This window comes from Periplaneta americana, chromosome 2, assembly GCF_040183065.1.
Source record: "Periplaneta americana isolate PAMFEO1 chromosome 2, P.americana_PAMFEO1_priV1, whole genome shotgun sequence".
NCBI classification, from domain to species: Eukaryota; Metazoa; Arthropoda; class Insecta; order Blattodea; family Blattidae; genus Periplaneta; species Periplaneta americana.
Window position 1 is genome coordinate 87,950,532 of NC_091118.1, and position 24,372 is coordinate 87,974,903.

Genomic DNA, 24,372 nt, shown 5'->3' on the forward strand with positions numbered 1-24,372 from the left:
CTAAGTTTCCTTTAAAACCCCTTTATTTTGTCTTCATTTTGTCTTGAGCATTGAGAACAGTCACAGAATTGCCTTTAAAACAGATATTTAATTCATTTAGTTTTGAGGACGTCGTACAACATTTTGTCCAATATTCTTTTGAGAAGATTAACTCCGTACGTAGATGAAATTATTGGGGACCATCAGTGCGGTTTTCGGCGTAATAGATCGACTATTGATCAGATTTTTTGTATTCGACAGATAATGGAGAAAAAATGGGAGTATAAGGGTACAGTACATCAGTTATTCATAGATTTCAAAAAGGCATATGACTCGGTTAAGAGCGAAGTATTATATGATATTCTTATTGAATTTGGTATTCCCAAGAAACTAGTTCGATTAATTAAAATGTGTCTCAGTGAAACATACAGCACAGTCCGTATAGGTCAGTTCCTATCTTATGCTTTTCCAATTCACTGCGGGCTAAAGCAGGGAGATGCACTATCACCTTTACTTTTTAACTTCGCTCTAGAATATGCCATTAGGAAAGTTCAGGATAACAGGCAGGGTTTGGAATTGAACGGGTTACATCAGCTTCTTGTCTATGCAGATGACGTGAATATGTTAGGAAAAAATACACAAACGATCAGGGAAAACACGGAAATTTTACTTGAAGCAAGTAAAGCGATCGGTTTGGAAGTAAATCCCGAAAAGACTAAGTATATGATTATGTCTCGTGACCAGAATATTGTACGAAATGGAAATATAAAAATTGGAGATTTATCCTTCGAAGAGGTGGAAAAATTCAAATATCTTGGAGCAACAGTAACAAATATAAATGACACTCGGAAGGAAATTAAACGCAGAATAAATATGGGAAATGCGTGTTATTATTCGGTTGAGAAGCTCTTATCATCCAGTCTGCTGTCCAAAAATCTGAAAGTTAGAATTTATAAAACAGTTATATTACGGTTCTTCTGTGTGGTTGTGAAACTTGGACTGTCACTCAGAGAGAGGAACATAGGTTAAGGGTGTTTGAGAATAAGGTGCTTAGGAAAATATTTGGGGCTAAGCGGGATGAAGTTACAGGAGAATGGAGAAAGTTACACAACACAGAACTGCACGCATTGTATTCTTCACCTGACATAATTAGGAACTTAAATCCAGACGTTTGAGATAGGCAGGGCATGTAGCACGTATGGGCGAATCCAGAAATGCATATAGAGTGTTAGTTGGGAGACCGGAGGGAAAAAGACCTTTAGGGAGGCCGAGACGTAGATGGGAGGATAATATTAAAATGGATTTGAGGGAGGTGGGATATGATGATAGAGACTGGATTAATCTTGCACAGGATAGGGACCGATGGCGGGCTTATGTGAGGGCGGCAATGAACCTTCGGGTTCCTTAAAAGCCATTTGTAAGTAAGTAAGTAAGTTTTGAGGAGATGTCTGAAAGATATAGCCTATGCCGATGTGCTTAGCCACAACTCATAAGCAAGAAATGAAAAATAATCTTTACTGATTTTGTTTACAAATAACAGGACTTCCTGTCTCAATTCAAAGAGGCTTGTGAGCACCTAACCCGTGATAACAAGCGAACTTCAGAATGTAATAGAAGTTGATTATGCTTGCTACCCATTCATCGCAAATTGTTGAAAACAGTCTGCTATTCAGGAGCCTTGCCTTAATAACTGCGTTATATTAACGCTACTTTCTAAGACGGCTTTCAATTTAGATGACATACCTTTGCCCATCAAGGCTTCCCTGTGGAGAAAACAGTTCAAATAACATTGGGTATAACATCACTGACTTTGGCTACAACGCCACTGTGCCTACTGGTGAGCACACGACCATCGTCCGAACAAAAACCCACGCCTCCTTTTCAATCAATTTCATGCTCCTGCATATACTCATTGAGAACTTTAAAAATATATTCTCCAGTTGAAGACTTGGCAAAGTCTTGGAAAATTACACATCGTCATTAATGTCATTACTAAACTCGTACTTGACTTAACAAAGCAATTATGCTTCATTTGAAATATCTGTTGTCAGGTCTATATGAAGTGAATAAAACGAACTTTCGTCTATTCTACTAATAAGTTGAGATTCTACAGTATTAGCCATGTTATTAATTTGTCGAGTAACTATGTCGTCTGAGAGTGGTATTAAATCAATGTCCATTAATAATTTATTTACAAAACATTGTTTTAACTATATCTTGCAGCTGGAAGTGTTAATTAATGTCCCGTCTGTAGAATAGGGTATTGTATTGTATTTATTTATATTCAGTGGTATTCATACATCGCTTCACAGCTAGAATATGGAACCTGTCAAAAAAATCTTAATAATACTGCAAAGTCTTAATTATAGTCACAGTCTACTTGAAATATATGCAGAAGAGTTTTACAGTAGCGTATACTAATACAACACAAGGGGTAGGTATCGATACTTAATACGAGACAGAAATATTCATGCAATGTTATTGAATGTCATACATTCACCTACAGAATAGAAGTTGTTAGAAATTAGGTACAGTAGAGTCTCGATTAACCGAGTTAATGTGGACCAAGACTACCTCGGATAAGCAAAAACTTGATGAAACGGATAGTTACCGAAAAACTGTGCTTTGATTAGAAATTAGACGAACTGTTTACTCGATAGACAAAATAGAATGAACAAATCAGTTTAATATGGACTTCAGACGTTTAAAAATACAGTACGTATATATTAAAAAAAAACAACTAAAATGTAATGCTATACAGTATACGTCCTTTTTTTTTTTTTTGGATCGATCGAAGGCTATTAAAAATTCTTACTAGTAGTCTATATAATGCACTCCTTTTTGATAACACAATAGATTTGCCGATGGAGTATGAAAGTCATTTTTACGAGTCTTTATGCTATGAACTGTTGAATTATTTACAAAGTTTTCACGATTACATACAAGCAAGTTTATTAATGAAAAAAATATATTGACAAGCCATGGCCATTATTTGTAGCTTTTTGAAAATGGCCCTACACGATTCCCTAGAATTGGCACCTACTATTATTCTAATTACTCTTTTTTGTAATAGGAATTACTGTTACTATCTATAAAATTTCCTCAGAATATTATTCGAAAACTCATTACCGAGTGGAAGTTTGCAAAGTAGTATTATTTTAAGGTTTTGATATTTACTACCTCTTGCATAGATCTAATAGCAAAACATGCTGGATTTAGTTTGGGAGTAATTTCTTTAATATGATTTTTCCAATTTAACACATTATCGATTTTTAAGCCAGGAAATTTGGTTGCTGCTGTTTCTATTAGGGACGTGTTGTTAATTATTGGGCTTGAAATTTGTGAGGTTTAATTTGGACAGAATTTAAATTGGATTATGTTAGTTTTGTTACTATTTAATACTAATTTATTGGCTGAGAACCAGTTCCATATTAAGAACCAATCACACTCTTCGCGATATATGGAGTTTCTAATGCCTTTTCAGTTGTCGAGCCGACATTAGAAACAATTTCGATTTCTTTGTTGAGTTTCTCTGCCCATCGATGAAAAAATCAACAGGTTTACATTTCATACTTGCATGTTTCGTTTCTAAGTATCGTTTCAATTTCGCAGGTTTCATACACTCATTCGAAAGCACTGAGGTTTTGGTTAATCTTCATCGCCACACCAAGTAAATGCAAATTCCAACCAACTTTTGACGTATTTTCGAAAATATTATTTCTTGGAACAGCTGTCATTAGAAGTGTCTTTAATGGTACTAACTCCGCTGATATTAATATCAGATTCATTGACAACGTCTGCACTACTAGCACTGCCTACATGAAGTGTGTCATGATCGTGTTTGCTTCTTTTCACTGTTCCGTTTCGTAGCCATTATCTATAACGTGCACTATTTAACATAGACCATAGTCAACTACAGACTAATGTCACCGCATAAGAAAATTTTCCAACAACTGAAAGCTATCGAGTCGAGAAAAGAGACAACGATAAAATTTAATTTCCGAACTGCGTACAACACATTTGTAGGTGAGAGTAGGGTAGGTAGTGTCATCAGGGCCTGATTTACAATTTCAGAGGCCCGGAGCTTAATTTTGTTTATGAGGCCCCTTCTTTTATATATGATAATTAGGCCTATCTTATTTTATTTAAATTCTGTCATCTATCTCCTTTCACCATATATTTATTTCACAGAGGTTTACATTAATTCTCTATTTTCAGGGAAAGGATTAAAAGTAAAGATGTCCCATAAGATATCAGTGATTATGAGTGGCCACAAGACAGGTCAAATCTGATTGCATTGGTTGTAGTACCGGTACTATCCCTTGTTTCCTCTAGTGCAGTAATTCAGGAGTTCGAAAGGAATGTACATTTTTTTCCTAAATTCTGGCTTAGGCTTATACAAAAAACTACCTTGGCTCTCCACAATTTAGTAGCTGTGGCGGATTGTTGTCTCTGTATGCCTAAAATCATCATTAGTCTGTGTTAAAACATTTTTAAATTTTTTACACTGAAGGTGTCTGTGGGCAAAAGAGTTACTGCTAGTAACATATGAACGAACATACCTGCTCAATGATTGTTTTTCCTGTTGTTGAATTTCAATAGCTTTCCATTTTCTTTAATTGGCTCCTAACTCAAATTGGGTTGGGAATTCCATTTTTAATTAGGGACATTCCTATAAAAACACTTTAACACTACCACTACAGACCGATAATGGTCCCATGCCAACAAAACTTAGATACGCTGCAAGGAACACAAGCACTAGGCACTTGCTTTAACATTCAATAGAGTGACAACTGACATTGTTGTTAACTTTGGTTGCTGAATTCTTTATTAATTATTTAAATAGACCTACTGTTACAATTTGAATAAACTGTAAATGGTAACCAACTTTAAGTTGAACACATTAAACTCCGCAATCAACTTATAACTCTAAACTTAAAACAATAAAGTAATTTTTTATGTTTTCTAACATAATAATTCATTACGTAATTACTTATTTCCTCAATTGTAATTTTCAGTTGGCAAAGTTGTCTATTTCATTCGTATAATTCATTAAAAAAAAAATTTTGTTCCTGGATTTTTAGCCCCCCAGAATCTTGAGGCCCTGAGCATAGGCACCATAGGCTCCTGCCTAAATGAAGCCCTGAGTGTCATAATTTTCATAAAAATTTCAATCCTGGGAGAGAAAGAGATAGATGCTAGCTGCATGGAATTTCCAAACTCCATAAGGCGACAACAGTGTTGAACATGCTTCTATGAAAGAAAACTTTTGCAAGGGAAATCATGTCACTTTGTGGTTCTCAATTATAGAGTGGCTTTTTTCCCGTGTTTCCCGGACAAATACTCGGTTTTACTATATACATGTTCAGTTTCAGAGAACCACAAAGGCAGATCTCGAGGACCACTTGTAGTCCGCGGATCACAGTTTGAGAAAAGCAAACAAAATGAAAATCTTTCTCCTCTTATAGTTACTGGCTGTATGGTCCTTGTCCTGTGCTTTTCATGTGATGCAAGTTTTGATCTGAGGCCATGATAACCACAAGACCATGGAGTACCGCTACTCGTAATTATGTATCTAATGTTAATTAAGGAACTAAATAACTACACTCAGAGGTATTACAAGTTTACTGATTTGTAGAACTCTGCATTGTAACTGGTTCATGAACCTTCATATTTGTGCTGTTTGCAAACTGAAAATATTATACCTATAATCAATTCCGTTAATGGGTTAATATCAAAAGTACACAAAATGCTGTGAACATTTTCAGCTTCAATAAATGACACTTCTGAAGCATATGAAGTAAAACTTAGAATGGAGCATATATTAAGGATTGTTATAGTGGTTTTGAATATTCTGTAGTGGTTGATTTATTAACGTTAATGCTCCCAGCCATTAAACATTAGGTATTTAATATAATAATAATAATAATAATAATAATAATAATAATTCATTCGTAACAGGTAAAATAAAAATACCTAATCCTTGGCTTGGTATACGAAGATCTTCAAACGGATTTGCAAACTTGAAAAAAAAGAAACATAATAATAATAATAATAATAATAATAATAGCAGTAGCTGCAGCAGCAGCAATAATAATGATAATAATACTGATAATAATAATAATAATAATAATAATAATAATAATAATAAATACCTGCCATGTGTTGAATTTTACGCGAAATTCTATTTTATGATCAGGGATACAATACAATTCTTTCTTCGTGGCCATTCGGTATGTTTGTGTAGTCTGCCGGGAAGAGATCATGAGGAAATAATCACACTGTACAATGTACTGCCGCCCAATTTTGCAGAGAAAATACTTATTGTGTTAAACATGGCGTCTATGATGAGGTCATTCTGTGTGCGTGAGCAATATCTCGGTCGCGTGACAATGCATGCCGTGACGACACTGCCCCATTATTTCTGTACTGCAGTGCTGCAGCCCGTGAAAAGTCAATATTGTTCCCCTTTTATTCGAAAAGCACATGATAAACGGTGCAAAATGGCCAGATAACGGCATAGTGGCGATTTTATTAATTACAGATTGTGTAAAATAATTACACATTTTAATCTCTTACGTCAAAGTGAAGAATTTTTAGTTTACAGACGACATGTGAACCTAGAGTTTTTCACAGGAAAGTGTTTGTGCCTTGATGAACACTCAACGAAATCACTGTTCCGATTGTTAGTTTTATATTTAGATATTCGCAATAAAGTTTGTATCGCACTTTTATCACTAAACAAAGTTCGACCCTGGCATAGTGATTAGCCTCTGCGTTCACTGTGGCTAACCGGTTTCGATCGCCACTTGGTCAGGGTGAAATCTGTGATGGACAAAGCAGGTGCAGAAGTATTTTACTCGGGGTTCTCCTGTTTCTCCTAACCATTATCATTATTCTACCAAACCTCCATAGTCACCCTTCATTCGCGAGATCCTGGCTAGGTGTTTAATGAAGACACTTATTTATCACTGTGCAAATGTCCAAGATAGCAGACTAATTCAATATTCTTCCTCAAGTTGACTCAAATTTACATAAATAATGTTAAATACTTCGTATGCTTAATCCTTTTTGTACTCAATCTTTGCATTATAAAAAGTAACTTACTTTACAGCAGAGATATTAAAGATCAGTAAATATAAGATTTTATAAATTTATAAATGGTAATCATATTCGAGTGATAACTTCAATTTAACTTTCAAAATGACTAACAAATTGTTCATGTCCTTATTCTCCTTCTTATCTTTATTCTCGTTTAGTGATTCGTTTTAATTCACACATTTAGGTTTTCCAATAATGATTTTCCATTAGATTTGTAATTTATAATTTTATGCATTCTAACACCTTCCATCCAAAACATTATGATTTTCTCCATTTAATTTTTAATTGCTGGAGATTGTATTTTTCTGTCCATATTAGTATATCCAGTTGTTTTTTGTTTGTTTTTTTTTTTTAAGAATTTAAATTTCATAGGCGTCAAGTTTTTCTCTCTATTACTGGGTGTTTATGCAAATCAGTAATTCACTTGCAATATAATTATTTTGGGAAAAAGAGTCGATGGATGCTTATTTGAATTTAGAAACACGCAATGATGATTTAGTCCCAGTCAATTTCAAAGATTTTCTTCATGATTTTTGTTTTACATTGTGTGGAAAAAAATGGAAATGGGTCTGTAAAGTTTTTACTTACTAAAAACATATTCTCTGTAAGAAATTAATTATTGCACACAAAATTCCTTATACTTTTCTTTGCGAATATTCTAAGTCTTTAAATCCCTCAGGATACACCATTTCGATTATATAGGAGAAAGCGAAGGATTGTTCAAGGATTAGCATGTCTCGTCGTAACCTATTTGTTACGTCTCACAGAACCACTGAAATAAGGTACGATGTATTTAAACTTCATGTAACGTTTTAATGTATATTTTTTAAATAGGAATCATTACAATATACGTGCTCGTTTATATTAAATATGTGTGAAATTAATTGTATATGTCTACTTAAACAGTGTTTTATATAACAAATCAAATATTTTATTTTTGGAATTATAAAAAGGTTTTTCGCATACGAGTACAATCCAGAAATAGAAAGTTAATCTAATTTGGATGCATGTTAAGTGATTTCATTTATATCTGTCTTTTGAATGATAGTTCAAGAACCTGATCTATCACAACATGATAAAGGAACTGACTCGTTGCAAAACGAGTAAAATGTATAATTATAAAGAGAAAACATAACATATAATTTTCGTGACTCACTTCTTGCATATATGCGGCATTGAAAAAACAAGGACGCTATATTAAAAACTTGTACTCTTCTGGAAGTTTCTAAGTCTTGGCCTCACCCCACTCAGAACAGTTCCATACGTTTATCAACGTGCTGCAATGAAGATTTTTTAGCAATTCGAAAAAAATCCACAAGTTAGACAGTAGTATAATGAGAAATTTGTATCCATTTCTTGGCTTCGACTGAAATTTCTGTGTAGATGGAATCTTAACAATGTCCGTCTGAGAGCAGATAGTGGTAGGTGGTTTTAGGGTCAGATGGTGACATTGGATATGGGGGATGGGTTCAATTGAACCTAAATGTTTCCATTTTGGCCTTCGAACTTTGAATATTGTGGTCAGTGTACTTCATAACATTTATAATAGATAACCAATGAGGTCATGTATCATAAAAAAGATAAAAAGTCATATTATGTTTGTTTATGAGCGTTGTTCACATGTTGGAAACTGTAGATAGTAGGCCTGCAGATGTACAAATTATCATTCATTTCCCTTGTTAAAAAAAACTTTTACTGTATTTCTTTACTCTTTTCTTTTCTTCTGTTCATATTTTCCTTTATCTCAGACATTTCCCTTGTTCCTTCTTCTTTCATTTTTCCTAACTTTTTGTTTTTCTTTTCTTGTGTTTCCTTTATTGTTATATATTTTATTCTGTACACTATCGTTTTTTTTTTTACTTTTTTTTGTTTTCTGTCCCTCATTGTCGTTCTAGGGACTGGCTTACAAATAAACTTCAAATGTACACTTGTTCAAAATGGTAGGAATGAACTAACGAGTACCTCCGTACTTGTCGAATCCGGCCAGAGCTGGGTCAGTTGATGCAACCCCTCAGACTCGTAGTACCAGGTCGTTATTTTATTAGACAGTTATCAGTTTCTTCTTGTGAACCATAAAGTACAGGGCACAGGGCACATTAATTATCCAATGTACTTCATCACCTATAAGATATTTATTTTGTGTCTTGTCATCAGGTTTCTTTCGATATTTCTGGTCTTGTCTCTTGGCAGTGGCAGTGTCTGAGATTGGGGCGCCCGGAAGGCGGAGTTATATTACCCCAATGATATGATAGGATGATCATGTTTGTGTGGCGCCAGGAGAGGTCTTAAATTGTAGTGTGTATTCAAGTTACAAGAACTTCTTTAATTCAGAGATTCAGAAGCATCTTGCAGTTTCCTGAAGGCAATCCCAAAGGTGATTCAAATCCCCACGCAGAAGGGGCATCTCTGAAATCTTTTCTCCACTTAAGGGGACACTCCACTAAAAATATCAACTTGTTTTCTAATCATATTTTCAACCAAATTTTGAGAGCATGTTTACTATGTAAAGGACTAACAAAATCCAAATTTTTAACTCCCAAATGTTTTTTTTTTATTTTTTATTTTCTATCTTTTTTAATATCTTCTAACCCAGGATTTTAGTAGATCATCTCAGTTTTTAAGCTTCCTTTTTGTTTGTTGCATTCATAAGACACAGAGAAACATTTTAATGCATTAATTTTATAGAATATGAAAATTGTTTTTTAAATTTTGAGAAATGTTATTTTTTTCTATAATTGATGAAAAAAATGTTAATAAAATAAACTAGCAGCATTTATTACAAAATAAATGCATAGAAACATGCAGCTACCTCATAAATAGTAAAAACTTCATCCAGATTGATTAATATTTGGCATAAAAAGTTGGTGTTGAATCAAGAAAAATAAACTTAGGGAAAAATGGATTTGAAAGTAAAATGAATATTTATGTAACACATACTTATTAAAATTTTCCTCCGCTACATTCATCTAGTAACTTCAGGGAGCCAACTTTAGAACAAAAAGTTACTAGATTTGTAATCAGAAATTTGTAGAAAAGAATTCTTTGATGAAAAAATAATTTTGACAGTATCTTTAGATGCCACGCTCGCTTACAGCCTTAATTAAAAAAAAATAAACATATTAAATTTGTAATCGGAATTGTACTAAATCCATTTGGAGTATGAAAATATACATTCTGAAGAAGTGAAATTGGCAATAAATTTTTTTGAACAATTTTCATGATTTTCAGTGGAGTCTCCCCTTATATAAGACTATTATTTGTGTACACAATTTTCTCAACATTTCCATCTTTCTCTTAATATTGGTGCTGGAAATACTCGTAACCCTGCCGCGACTGTGGCTTAAGCGCAAGCGCTCTGGTCATCCATTCATGTGGCCTAGGTTCGATCCCGCCAGATCGTGATGAAATTTATGTCGGACAAAGCAGATGTCGCAGAAGGTTTTCTTTTTTCGGGATACTCCCGTTTCCCTTTATCATTCCACCAATACACTCCACATTTCTTTCATTTCATCTATCATCTGAAATAGTAAAAGTAGGCAGAATGAAGTCTTGAGGGGGGAGTAGTAGGCCTACTGCTTTCCGATGCTGATAAAGGGAGGGCTTGGGGCTTATCACTTAAGCCTACTCGTCGGAGGACGGGACCTGGCTCTGTCAGGACTGAGGCAGAATGGCTTAGTTCTCAACTTCGGATTTCCACCCATAATGTAAGTCTGTAAGTTCTGGACCAACCCTCGAAAAGCCAGCCAAATTCAGCTGTAATAGCAAGAATTTGTTTCTCTTTACACCAACTTCCAAATCTTCGTAAATTATATTAATAACTTCCTGGGCTTTTGTGGGATCAGTGTAAACAGACAGCTTCCGGTGCATTTTCAGTTTAATAATTCTCTGAATCACCCATTTTTAAGATAATCTTCTCAGTTATTTTTCACGAGCTTCACTTTCAATAGCGTGTCTCAAATGAGTTAAATGGATTATTCTTTTGTAAGGAACTCCCTAGCAATCGATATGACTATTACTCATAAAGGGTCACTGTTAATATGACAGTTATACAGAAAATTATTCAATTTTTCTTTACTAAAATAACTACTTTAGAACTAGTATACAAAATGTTTATGTTCAACACGTCTCGGTGAACAATCTTCATGTCTCGTGCATAAAACACCCACATTTCTTACGAAAATAGCTATTAAAAATCTCCAAAAGGTGTGCAAAATGCTATTAAAGTTAATGGTGAAAATGTAAATAATTCAAGATATACCGACGATACCATCCCAATAGCTGACAACGAACAAGATACCTTATCATTTTCAGAATGCGTGTTTATTTATTGTGCTGAATTTGGACCGAAACTTGATACAAAACAAAAATTATGGTTATTAGTAGACATCGGATTTTAGGCACTAAAAATTGCAGTTTTAGGCGCCTAAAATAAGCTCAAAATTTGTAAAATTAGGCTCTATTTTAATGAAAATAGGCATTTTAGGCACATCAAGGTATCATACTTATTTCTTTCACTGAAATTTTTAGTTATACACTAAAATACGCACAAAAAAGTATGTTTAAACATTAAAAAAGAATACTATATTATATTTATAAACAGAGCTGCACAAATTTAATATATTGAAACTAGTGAAATAATGATTATTGATATCAAGATTACTCATTTTAAGTTATTGAAATTCAGTTCCATCCTCAGACTTTATTATAATTATCTGCACAGTACACCACCAGAATTTTTTCTAAATTCTCCACTGTTAACCTTTGCCTTTTGTCACTGAGAATCATTTTGAAAGCAGAAAAACTTCTTTCAACCGAAACTGATGTGAGAGGCGCAAATTTTAAATTAGGTACAATAGAAACATCAATACTGACTGGAACATTTACATTTTCCCCCGATATCACTCTTGATACTTTTTCCAACAATGAAAATCCTACATTCTTATTTAATACGTTGTCCCACTTATTTTTAACTTTTTTCCCAGTTTCGCCCAAAGCAGAATGTATGTTCACTTGAGCTTCCTTTACTATTGCTATTTGGCTACAAAGAGATTGTTTTTCACGTTCTAATTGTTCAATGCTTGCAGGTATGAAAGAAAAGTTTGATGTTATGTAGGCAATATCGTTTTTCACTCGTGAGTCATTCAGACAATCTTTCACTGCTTTCACACACGCTGCACTATAAGTTTCAGGTAATTTATCAATAACTGTGACCACTTCTTTAAAATACTTAGAATAATACACCACTGACTGAATCCAGGTTCCCCATCGTATAACAACCGGCTGAGGTGGGAGTGGGATATCTGGAAAGTTCTCTCTGAATATTGAAATCCTGGATGGGGCTTTACAAAAACATTTTTTTTGTGTTAGAAATAAACGAATTGACAAGAGGAAATTCATTCCGGATTGTTTCAGAAACCCTGTGAAGGCCATGTGCTAGACAGGTTACATGCGTGAGGTTAGGATAAAATGTTTTAAGAAGTGGAGCTGCAGCAACCATGTATGAGGCAGCATCAGTACAAAACAACAGAACTTTAGAATCGTCTATATTACCTGAGTATAAAGACTGTAGGCCTTTATTTACAAAATAAGCAATGGCTTGGCTATTCACTTTCGAAAGTTCCTTAACACATACGAGGTGTGGAATCGAAGGTCCATCAGGACTAAGTTTTCCTACTACCATATTTGCTATATACCTATTCATAGGATCTGAGGTTTCATCCACAGAGACCCATATGTAAGAATCACCTATATCCTCCCGAATGGAAGCTAAAGTTTCATTGTATATTCTGTCTAAGTAATTTTTTCTTAGGGTCGACTCAGATGGGATATTTTGTTTGCAGTATTTTTGTAAAAACTGTCTTAAAGCCGGATTTTCAATTGTATTCCAGGGAATGTTAGCAGCAACAAACGCTCTGGTTAAATCAGCATAGAAATTGCTGCTGAGATTGGATGAAGTAGGCTGTGTTAGTAAAGTTTGTTGCAGTTGATTTTTCTGCTGAGCTTTAGCCTTATGAGCCGCTCCTTGCACATGCTGCTTTAGGTGGCACTTCTTTTCTTGCGAAATCTGAAAATGTAAAGTAGACTGAATTAAAATAAAATCCTAATTGTTGTATTGCCGTATTTCTATCACAAAGTTAGTGGGTTCGAACAATCAAAATTTTAATGACCTGCAAATACTTTAACTATCGGAATTTAAAAGGTTAAAGTGTAGTTGTCTTAAAAAGAATTATACCTCAGGATAGCTCAGTCAATGTATAAGTATTATAGGCCTACTCATTAAAATTAATAGAATTTATATATTTCAACTATTGTTACATACCTGTTTGCTACAAATCTTGCAGAATATTATTTTTCCATCATAAGTGAATTCTGAATATTCTGTTAGCCATTGCCGGATCAATGTAGATTTTGCACTTATATTTTTCGGCATTATCGCCTTAAACTTCACAGGAAAACATCCTACCGCTCAAAACTTCTCAACACAAATAAGGTGAGGGAAAAAGCAACTGTTAACGAGCATTCAAATAAACCATTGTTATTGAGATTCAATTGGACAAATACAAAGTTCCACTTATTGTTGCATTTCCTGGTAGTGTTAACACTAGGAGGGCCATTCTTTTAAATATTTTGTAACGGTTTACCCTACTAATTCGCAGTTTTACGACTTTTCATAAATATTTCAAAAACACTCTTTCTCCAAAAATTGTGATTTTATGACACTCTGAAGGGCAGTACAGCTAATCGGTTTCAGACCGAAAACAGTCATTTTTATAGTATAGTATATCTCTGAATCGGTAGCAGCACATGTTGTGATTGTTGCCTGCTTCAAAACTAAGGTTGGTTCTTTGTCGGCATTTATGCCTCCAAACATGTTAAATTCGGTGAAATCTATTGCGAGTGTCGTGAGATTCAAAACATTTTGTTTCCTTTATCAATGGTTTCATGGCCGGTGTGAAGCAAACTTTCCACTTTTGAAATGCCTTAAATTTCGCAGTGAATGCATGTATAAATTATAAAAAGTAAGAGTAAAATGCGAAACTTTACAGTGAGTTAGGCATTTTTAGGCGAATATTAACAAATTAGGCTCTAATAACCGTTTTAGGGCATTTTAGGGCACTATAAAACTCTTTGAATACCTTTCAATTTCCATGAAACACAAATATTAATAATTATTTTTACTTTTCTCCTAAAGAAACAAAATAGGCATTTGCCCTAGAATCCGATGTCTGGTTATTACTTATTAGTAATAGTCGATGTTATGAATTACATGTAACAATAAATACTAATAATACTACTTACTTACTTACTTATTTACTTACTTATTTACTTACTTACTTACTTACTTACTTACTTACTTACTTACTTACTTACTGGCTTTTAAGGAACCCGGAGGTTCATTGCCGCCCTCACATAAGCACACTATTGCTCCCTATTCTGAGCAAGATTAATCCAGTCTCTACCATTATATCCCACCTCACTCAAATCAATTTTAATATTATCTTCCCATCTACGTCTCGGCCTCCCCAAAGGTCTTTTTCCCTCCTGCCTCCCAACTAACACTCTATATGCATTTCTGGATTCGCCCATACGTGCTACATGCCCTACCAATCTCAAACGTCTGGATTTAATGTTCCTAATTATGTCAGGTGAAGAATACAATGCGTACAGTTCTGTGTTGTGTAACTTTCTCCATTCTCCTGTAACTTCTTCCCTCTTAGTCCCAAATATTTTCCTAACCACCTTATTCTCAAACACCCTTAACCTATGTTCCTTTCTCAAAGTGAGAGTCCAAGTTTCACAACCATAAAGAACAACCGGTAATATAATTGTTTTATAAATTCTAACGTTCAGATTTTTTGACAGCAGACTGGATGATAAAAGCTTTTCAACCGAATTATAACAGGTATTTCCCATATTTATTCTGCGTTTAATTTCCTCCCGAGTGTCATTTATATTTGTTACTGTTGCTCCCAGGTATTTGAATTTTTCCACCTCTTCAAAGGATATATTTCCATTTCGTACAATATTCTCGTCACGAGACATAATCATATACTTAGTATTTTCGGGTTTTACTTCCAAACCTATCTCTTTACTTGCTTCAAGTAATCGTTTGTGGATTTTTTCCTAACATATTCACGTCATCTGCATAGACAAGCAGCTGATGTAACCCGTTCAATTCCAAACCCTCTCTGTTATCCTGAACTTTCCTAATGGCATACTCTAGAGCAAAGTTAAAAAGTAAAGGCGATAGTGCATCTCCTTGCTTTAGCCCACAGTGTATTGGAAACGCATCTGACAGAAACTGACCTATACGGACTCTGCTGTACGTTTCACTGAGACACATTTTAATTAATCGAACTAGTTTCTTGGGAATACCAAATGCAATAAGAATATCATATAAAACTTCTCTCTTAACCGAGTCATGTGCCTTTTTGAGATCTATAAATAACTGATGCACTGTACCCTTATACTCCCATTTTTCTCCATTATCTGACGAATACAAAATATATGATCAGTAGTTGATCTTTTACGTCTAAAACCACATTGATGATCCCCAATAATTTCATCTACATATGGAGTTAATCTTCTCAGAAGAATATTGGACAAAATGTTGTACGATGTCAACAAAGTGATATTCCTCGAAAGTTACTACAGTTAGTCTTGTCCTCCTTCTTAGAGATAGGTACGATTATGGACTCCTTCCATTGTTCTGGTACAATTTCCTTTATCCAAATAGCAAGTACAAGCTTATAAATTTCGCTAGATAATGCGCTTCCACCCTCTTGTATTAATTCTGCTGGAATTTGAAGGATACCTGGAGACTTATAATTTATCAGATTTTCTATCGCAATTTCGACTTCAGAAAGTGTGGATTCGGGTATAAGTGGCTCAGCAGTGTGTATTTGAATTTCGTCCCGATCATTTCTATTAATTGGTCTATGTACATTTAGTAGTTGCCAAAATAGTTTTTCCATCTGTTCAGGATTGAATGAGAGTCTGCAAGCAAGTCACCATTCTCATCCTTGATCACGTTTACCCATTCTTAAATTCCTTTATACCCTTATATAAAACTCGAGTGTTTTTATTCTTACTATTGTTTCTACTTCATTCAGGTTTTCCTTCAAGTAACCTCTCTTTTTATTCCTAAGTGTACGACTTGCTTCCCGTCTTTCATTGAAATAATTATCTCTATTCTCCTCAACTGGATCCTGTAAGAATTTCAATATTGCCTGTTTCCTTCTTTCTACTATCATGCAACAACCTTCATCAAACCACGGTTTCTTTTTCTTAGTTTCATAATAACCTATGCTCTGCTCAGCTGCAATTTTGATACTATCTCTGATATTTTCCCACACGCTATTAGCCTAATATCTAACTCTTTTCAACTTCGTCGTAACTTCCTAAAGTGGCAAACCTATTCGAAATTTCGACCTGATAATGTTGGTTAGTTGCCTCGTCCTTTAATTTCAGACTATTGAATTTACTAACATTAACTTGTTGCTCTACTCGCTTGGCTAGTGATAGTCTTTCTCTTAATTCTCCAATTACCAAGTAATGGTCAGAATTACAGTCTGCTCCCCTGAAAATTCGAATGTCTGCTATACTAGTATGTCTCAGATTATCTATCAAAATGTGATCTATTTGGTTGTGTGTTATTCTATCTGGAAAAGCCCAATTATATTTATGTATATCCTTTTGGAGGCATGTTGTACTTTTGACAATTAAATTTTTTGATGTCGCAGAGTTGACTAACCTAACTCCATTGTCATTAATATTTACGTGTAGGCTCTCTTTTCCAATAGTCGGTTTAAAAATATTCTCCCTCCCTACTTCAGCGTTGAAATCTCCCAATAAAATTTTCATGTGACATCTAGATAACTGATCAAAAGTATGTTTCAATTCCTCGTAGAAGCTATCCTTTATATGGTCGTCTTTCTCTTCTGTAGGGGCGTGAGCATTTATAACTACGATATCGCACCATCTACCCATAAGTACTGAATATGATAACCTGTCGCTGATAAATTCGACCTTTTTACTGCTGATTTTATTCTTTTATGAACAAAGAATCCTGTTCCTAATTGGTGGTTATTGTTTCCTTTCCTATAATAGAACAAGTAATCTCCTATTTGTGTTATGCCGTTCCCATGTAACGTTCCAAGTTCCAAATCTCGTAACCTTATTCCTTTGCTGTGGTCGTGCCAGAGAATCAGTCCTATTCCGAGGCTTATTGTATGGATTCGTAACAAGCTATTTTTACGGTGATGGGTTGTTAGCCCTTCGCTCAACCCCTAAGCTGGAGGACCATCCCTTATCAGCTGTCCACGACTGTTTATTCAATAGATTCGCAGACCTTCCATATCTGGAGGCCGTCTTCTCTGTCCGCAATCTGAGGACGTGCCATGCCGTGGTGATAGGGACCCACAATCCATGGGGAATATTAACTTCTATTATCAAAAAAATCCGAGCTCTAGTTATGAGTATTTAATGTAATTTAATGCTTCAATAAAGCTTAAATGACTTCAATTGGCGAGACCGAACACAAAAGAACTAATTAATATGCAGCATTTCCTATATACATTATGAAACACTCTTTATCTAGCCTATGTGATTCGGTTACCAGTGCCTCTTCTTTAGATTGAAGTTATATCATGGTTAGGAGGGGATGGAATTTGAGAAGGACAGCAGTAGCGGTGCGATGGTCTCGAAGATCCCGCAGAGCGGAGGATTTCCTTATTAAAAGGTCCCTGAATTTTCAAAAGTCACAATTTTATTTTTTATTTTTTTTTTTTTGTTCCCTCGAGTATTTGTATTCTGAAACTTCAATTAATCTGCATGATAAGAGGCATTTTTTTTTTCTAAAACCATTCACTCTTTCACCCACCTCTTCAGGAATATCCACACTGGCCACGAACAGTTAAACACAAACCAGACAATGAAAAAATGTAAAGTTCAGGAAAGGGAACTTTCAGATTTGTAAATGTTGAAGGATCATACTCAATCCTATCACGTGTGAAACAAATAAATATTGCAGATACGTCTTACGTGCTGCTGCCATTACTCATTTGTAAAAGACAATTGTCTTCAAAAAGGCCTGCTGCAACATAAGCGAGGAGAGATAATGTTAATTCAGCCTTGTTTTGTTTACCTTACGTAACCATTACCTTGCCCCTGGATAGCTGTATCCCACAGTTTGTGATGCACAGTGCTTGTGCAAGAGATCTTCTCGCATACCGCAGTGTCCACAGTTCCTATTGTACTATGATCTCAGTCGTCCTCGGTGATCTCGCGGTTACTATACTGACCGTTGGAACCTAAAGGCCAGCGGATACAAACCTTGGCGAGGGCAATAAAATTTTTAGCATGTCTTCCTCCGGAGAGAAGTAAAGCTGAGGGCCCCGTGTCATAAGTTTACAGCATACAAAGGAACCCTGTCCCTGATAGAGGGCGCCATTTGTTGGCCTTTCTCACTCACGTTGAATTTTAACGCTGAATTACCTCTACAATTTAAAGCGTCGTTACACAAAATAATTATCACTTTTCCTACTGATACGTCTGCTAATACCACTACTACTGGTACTATTTCAACTGCACTATTGCTATTTCTGCTAATACTACTGCTATTTCTACTAATAATACAACTGCTACTATTTCTACTAATAATACAACTGCTACTATTTCTACTACTGCTGTTATTTTACAACAGCTGCTGCTGTTACTTCTACCATCACTATTACGATTGCTGCTGCTATTTCTATGATTACTGCTGCAGATTTTTCTACCACTGCTGTTTCTGCTGTTTCCACCACTACTGCTCCTGCTACTTCTACCATCACTGCTGCTGCTGCTATTTCTACTACTACTTCTGCTGCTACTTCTACTTCTACCACTACTACTTCTACCACCACTACTGCTCCTGCTGCTGCTATTTCCACCATTACTCCTGCTGTTATTTTACTACCGCTGCTGCTTCTACCACCATACTGCTGCTATTTCTACTACTGCTACTGCTACTTCTACCACTACTATTACTGCTGCTACTACTTATACCACCACCACTACTGCTGCTGCTCTGCTATTGTGGAAATCCGCTGTTATTTTACTACTGCTGCTGTTTCTACCACCATACTTCTGCTATTTCTACTACTGCTGCTGTTATTTTACTACTGCTGCTGCTTCTACCACCACTACTGCTGCTACTATTTCTATCACTATTGCTGCTGCTATTTCTACCACTAGTCTAGGATGTTATGATGATGATGATGATGATGATGATGATGATGATGATGATGAAGTTAATAAAACATTTAAATTTCTATGTACGCTTTCAAAACCTATGCGTTTGTCGTAAGCTTTTCAATTATTTCATTTATTATTTTTCTCACCTTACTTCACCGTACCATAATTTTTGCTTCACTATCTCACCATTCACTGCTTTATCTTACCATACTTCACCATACCACATGAATAATTTATCTTGTCTCATAATGTTATTATATATCTTTTCTTATGTCCCATCTTGCTTTAATCTTGCTGTCACCATTGTGTCTGGTTTTCCGAGGGTCTGACCAGGCATGAATCATTATTAGTAAAATGCACTTAAGCTCATATTGGCCCAACCATATCAGCTTCGAAGGTCTGTATTACCTGCAAGACTCCGCCCCAGTCTATTTTTAAGTCTCGAAAATAATAGATAAAATGAAGGAAAGGTGGTGCGTTTTGGTGAAGTGAAATGGCGAAAAAGGAGTAGGCTACTCAAAAATTGCAACGTCTCTTTCGTCCACCACAAATTCTGTCACGATCAGGCTGGGAATCGAACTCGGTCTTCTAAATGGAAGACCAGCGTTTTATAATTAGTACCACTCGAAAGTGGAGACATTTGTACTAATAATTGTATCGTCTTTTTTCTAGGCTCATATACCGATTTGGGAAACTAATTTGGAGCAATTATGTTTTCGATAAGAACAATACCACGCTACTGACATTGTTCAAAGAACGTGTTGAGAGGGAGCCTGAAAAGCCGTGTTATTACTTCGGGGACAAGATATGGACAGTAGCAGATGTAAGTATATGGAATTCCTTTATTTAGTTCGCTTTGTCATAACACACGTACCTTCACATCAATAAGAATTGTTATACGAAATATAAAAGTGGACATAAAATCTACACTGCTTTAAAATAGTTTATTTATTTTTTGGACTCTATTTACTTATTTATTTAATTATTTTATTCTTTATTTAATTAAATATTTTTATTAAACTAATTATTCAACTATCTAGCCAATGCCATTTGACTACTACATATATCCTTAATTTCAGAGTTGCACCATGGAAAATATTCCAGTAAAAATTCGTTAAATTGTAATTTATTAATTGGTAACGAAATAATGTTTCTTATTATTAATTCTATGAACTTCATCTCGTGCTTACTTAGATTGTTAGTAGCCCTTCACAAGTAGCCTAATCGCTTTTTTAGATCGTTGTCATTACGAATAGTTTAATTTATCATCCTGGTTTCATAAAGCAAACGATATGAACATCCGCGTTTTGGGCCTTAGTGAAGAGTAGTGCAACGTATACAATTGCTCACTTATGAATAGAGTCAGCACGTAGGCTATATCCATTGCTTGCAATGTGTGCGCGTTGCGAGTATAGTTTGTCTGGAAGGTGTGGTGGAAGACGTAATTCAAGTAGCTTGGACCTGTAAAACTAAAGACAGGGGTGTGTAAGTAGCTAACTACTTGTCTGCTTTCAATATGTAACTTACACCATCTGTTGCAAAAATTAGTACATTATTCGTTTTAATTCCTTCTGGTCATAAAAAAAGTTAAACTATTTTGAAAATTTTCGACAATACTTTTGTGATTAACGTTTTCAAGAATTTCTGAAATTAATAGAATATTTTATCAGGACTTACACTTTGTTGTACTTGTGAGAGAATATTTTCATAACATTTAGGCATATAGTATTTTCGTAGAGTTCTTTCACTGAGTGAGAATCTCTCATTTGGTGTATTTTTAATTAAGTTTTCAAATTCCTGATTTTCTATTTTGTAAAACTGTATATTGGTACATAGGGCCTAACGTCATTTTACTTTAAAGCCCGGTTCCCACGATGCTTGTTTCTGTGATGGATTGCATTCTGGGAGAGCTGATAGCAGTTCTACGTGCTTGCCAACGAGCTTGGTGCTTGCTTACTGGAAATCTTGCCACCTGTGGCTGCTTTGTTAGCTATCATGGTGGATTTCCAGATTAGGTTGTTGCTATTTTTCGTGTTGGCTTGCACCCTGCAACCAAAGATGATTATACAATATAGTATCACCGCTGAAACCATGTTACTATGTTCGTTGTTTTGTAACTAAATTTTTTTTTTTTTCTGTATTCCTTAGTTCCTTAGAAATAGCAATTAAATATCGGACTTCAGCAGTGTCATTACTTGCTTCGATTCCTACCTTCGCGAACGCCAACAATGTGTATCAGCCGGTGATCCTTCTTCCAATTGGTGTACTGTCAAGGCCGGAATCCCTCAGGGCTCGGTTCTTGGGCCATTACTTTTTACGCTTTACATACACGACGTAACAAAGATCTTAAAATATTCTAAACACCACCTATACGCTGACGACTTACAACTTTACATTCATTCCCGAGCTTGTACGATCAATGACTCTGTGATCAGAATTAATGAAGATCTAGCATCTGTAGCTCAATGGGCGCAAAAATTTGAACTCAGACTAAATCCAGACAAATCACAAGCTATAATAATGGGCCACCAACGAGCATTAAACAAAATAGATCTAGTCACTGTATCAAATACAAAATAAATAATACCACAATTACATATAGTAAGACGGTAAAAAATTTAGGGGCATATTTAGATTCAAATTTAAATTCTCAAAGTCAAGCGACCTACATATGTAAGAAAACTTTTTCCATAATTCATTCCCTCAGACACTTAATCAACGTTTTACCTCTCAGCCTTAAAAATAACCTGATCAAAACTTTATTCATGCCCCACTTCGATTATTGCGATTCTCTATTCACGAATCTAAATACTGATCTTGCCCATAGACTACAGCGTGTTCACAATATCTGCGTTCGTTTCGTTTGTAACATTAAAAAATTCGATCATGTAACATCGTCACTAGAATTGTCTTGGAGTCCACTTAAAGAAAGAAGATTCTTCAACTCTCTCTTATTACTATTTAAAATCATCCACACCTCCACACCCTCTTACCTAGTATCTCGTTTTATTTACCTTTCACTACCTCGAACCCGGAACATGTACCTTCTCTCTATTCCTCTACACAGAACATCCTTCTACTCATCATCTTTCACCATATCTATTCTACGCCTCTGGAACTCTCTCCCTAATCATGTCAGAGACTGTCGGACAATATCAAAATTCAAATTTAAATATTAAAAAATCACATTCTAGTTCATGGAACTGCTTTTTGAATACCTGTCAGGTTGCGCAACTTCGGCTTAACCCATGACATATAGTAAATATTGTAACTATCCTGTTGTAAAATTGACAATTAATATGTAATGTATTTATTATTATTATTATTATTATTATTATTATTATTATTATTATTATTATTATTATTATTATTACGATAAATAAATAAATAATAAATAATAATATAAAATTTACCATTATTAATTAAGGACTTTAGTTGTTTTCCACACACGGTTTAGTTTGTTTTTCATCATGAATGTTGAGAACAGATGAAGCAGCGGATGCTTTTCAAATTTGAAGTGTGAAAAGAGCCAGCTGCGTATGAACAGTAACGAACATAGTAACAAACACGGGAGCCAGCAGCGTACCCATCATAGCACCAAGCTTCCTGGCCAGCATGGAAACATGCAAGGAAACAAGCACCGTGAGAACCGGGCTCGAGTCTTCAAAGAAATCTGATTGAATGGCTGAACTTTCTTGCACTTCTTTATTACTTGACGATGTAGGCCTAGTAAGTGCTTTGTGTTTTTTTAGTATTACAGTGTTGCTTCCTAACGCTTTTCGTTTACAGTCCCAAATTTATGCATGACATAACTTACATTGGACATTTTCTCCATTCACTATGAATTTTTTGTACCAGTTTTCCCCAATAACGTAGACTATGGTGTCACGTTATGTTGAACTTAACGTAGCCTTAGAATAGAATATAAACACGAAGTGACTACATAACAACGTTAATCTGTCCATACCTATTTGTCTATTGTCCGTACTGCTATCGTACCAAAAATTGTACATACCTAGTCTTTTTTGTGCCGTATGACGTCACACATAGTATGCGCGTCGTATGTAACTCGATTTCTTCTTCAGTGGTTACTTGTCCTAGCTCTACTTAATCCCATAACATTGGAATGAGTGTAAGTGTGCACGGGATATACAATAGGCACGTGCCCTCCAGTACAGACTGTTCACAACCTTAACAAATAACGCGCACTACAGAGTCACTCTAAAATAGATCCCTTACTCCTAAACAAGTACAGTATACTTCAGTTTAGCAATATTTTATGATATTATGCACTAGTTTAAATTTACAGTAGATGCTTAAAACAAGTACGAAAGTAGAGACGTGGGTAGAGAAATTCGGAAGACAATACAATGTTACTATAAATGATCTTTCCGATTACAAACTTGTATGTCTGTAAGTGGCGACATAATTGTGTGTAATTAATGTTAGACTGACAATCTGTTCTAAAAGGCGATATTTGCAACAGCACTGCAAAAAAAACACATATAAACATTTTGAAATTTGTAGAAAGAAGTTAGTCTGATGATCTACGTTCAACTAATAATTCAGTGTCAGCAGACAAATTTTGCAGAGTTCTCTGTGAAATGATGTGCTTGTCAACATTCCTTTCAACAAAGTTGACGGCAAGCACTTTAGATATGTTATTGAAAAGTATACTTATACAGAGTCAGTAGGCCTATCTGTGTTATAGTAATTGTATAGGCTTAAACATTTCATTAAGAGCGGTACCTGTGTTGCAGTTGTATCGGCATTTTATATTAAAATTTTACAACAAAGATTTAATGTAGGCTTAAACATTTCATTAAAATCGGTACCTATGAAACAGAACATTTTGAGTTAAAAAATTTTGAGTTAAAATGTTGCAGCAAAGATTATTGTAATGTAGGGTTAAACATTTCATTAAGAGCAGTAACTGTGTTACAGTAAGATTGGTATTTTAAGTTAAAATTTTACAGCGTTTATTGTAATAATAATAAACAAACATTTCATTAAGAGTAGTGTCTGTGAAACAGTAATATTTTAAGTTAAAAGTTT

General features: G+C 34.9%; 1 protein-coding gene across 1 annotated transcript in view; it reads left to right on the plus strand.

Moving 5' to 3' along the window:
• The window catches only part of LOC138694392 (long-chain fatty acid transport protein 1-like), a 187,844-nt gene that overhangs the window by 47,870 nt on the left and 115,602 nt on the right, over window positions 1-24,372 (plus strand). Inside the window, exon 2 of the mRNA XM_069818081.1 lies at window positions 19,990-20,140. Within this exon, the coding sequence (XP_069674182.1) occupies window positions 19,990-20,140 (151 nt within the window). The remainder of the gene's footprint in view (window positions 1-19,989; window positions 20,141-24,372) is intronic.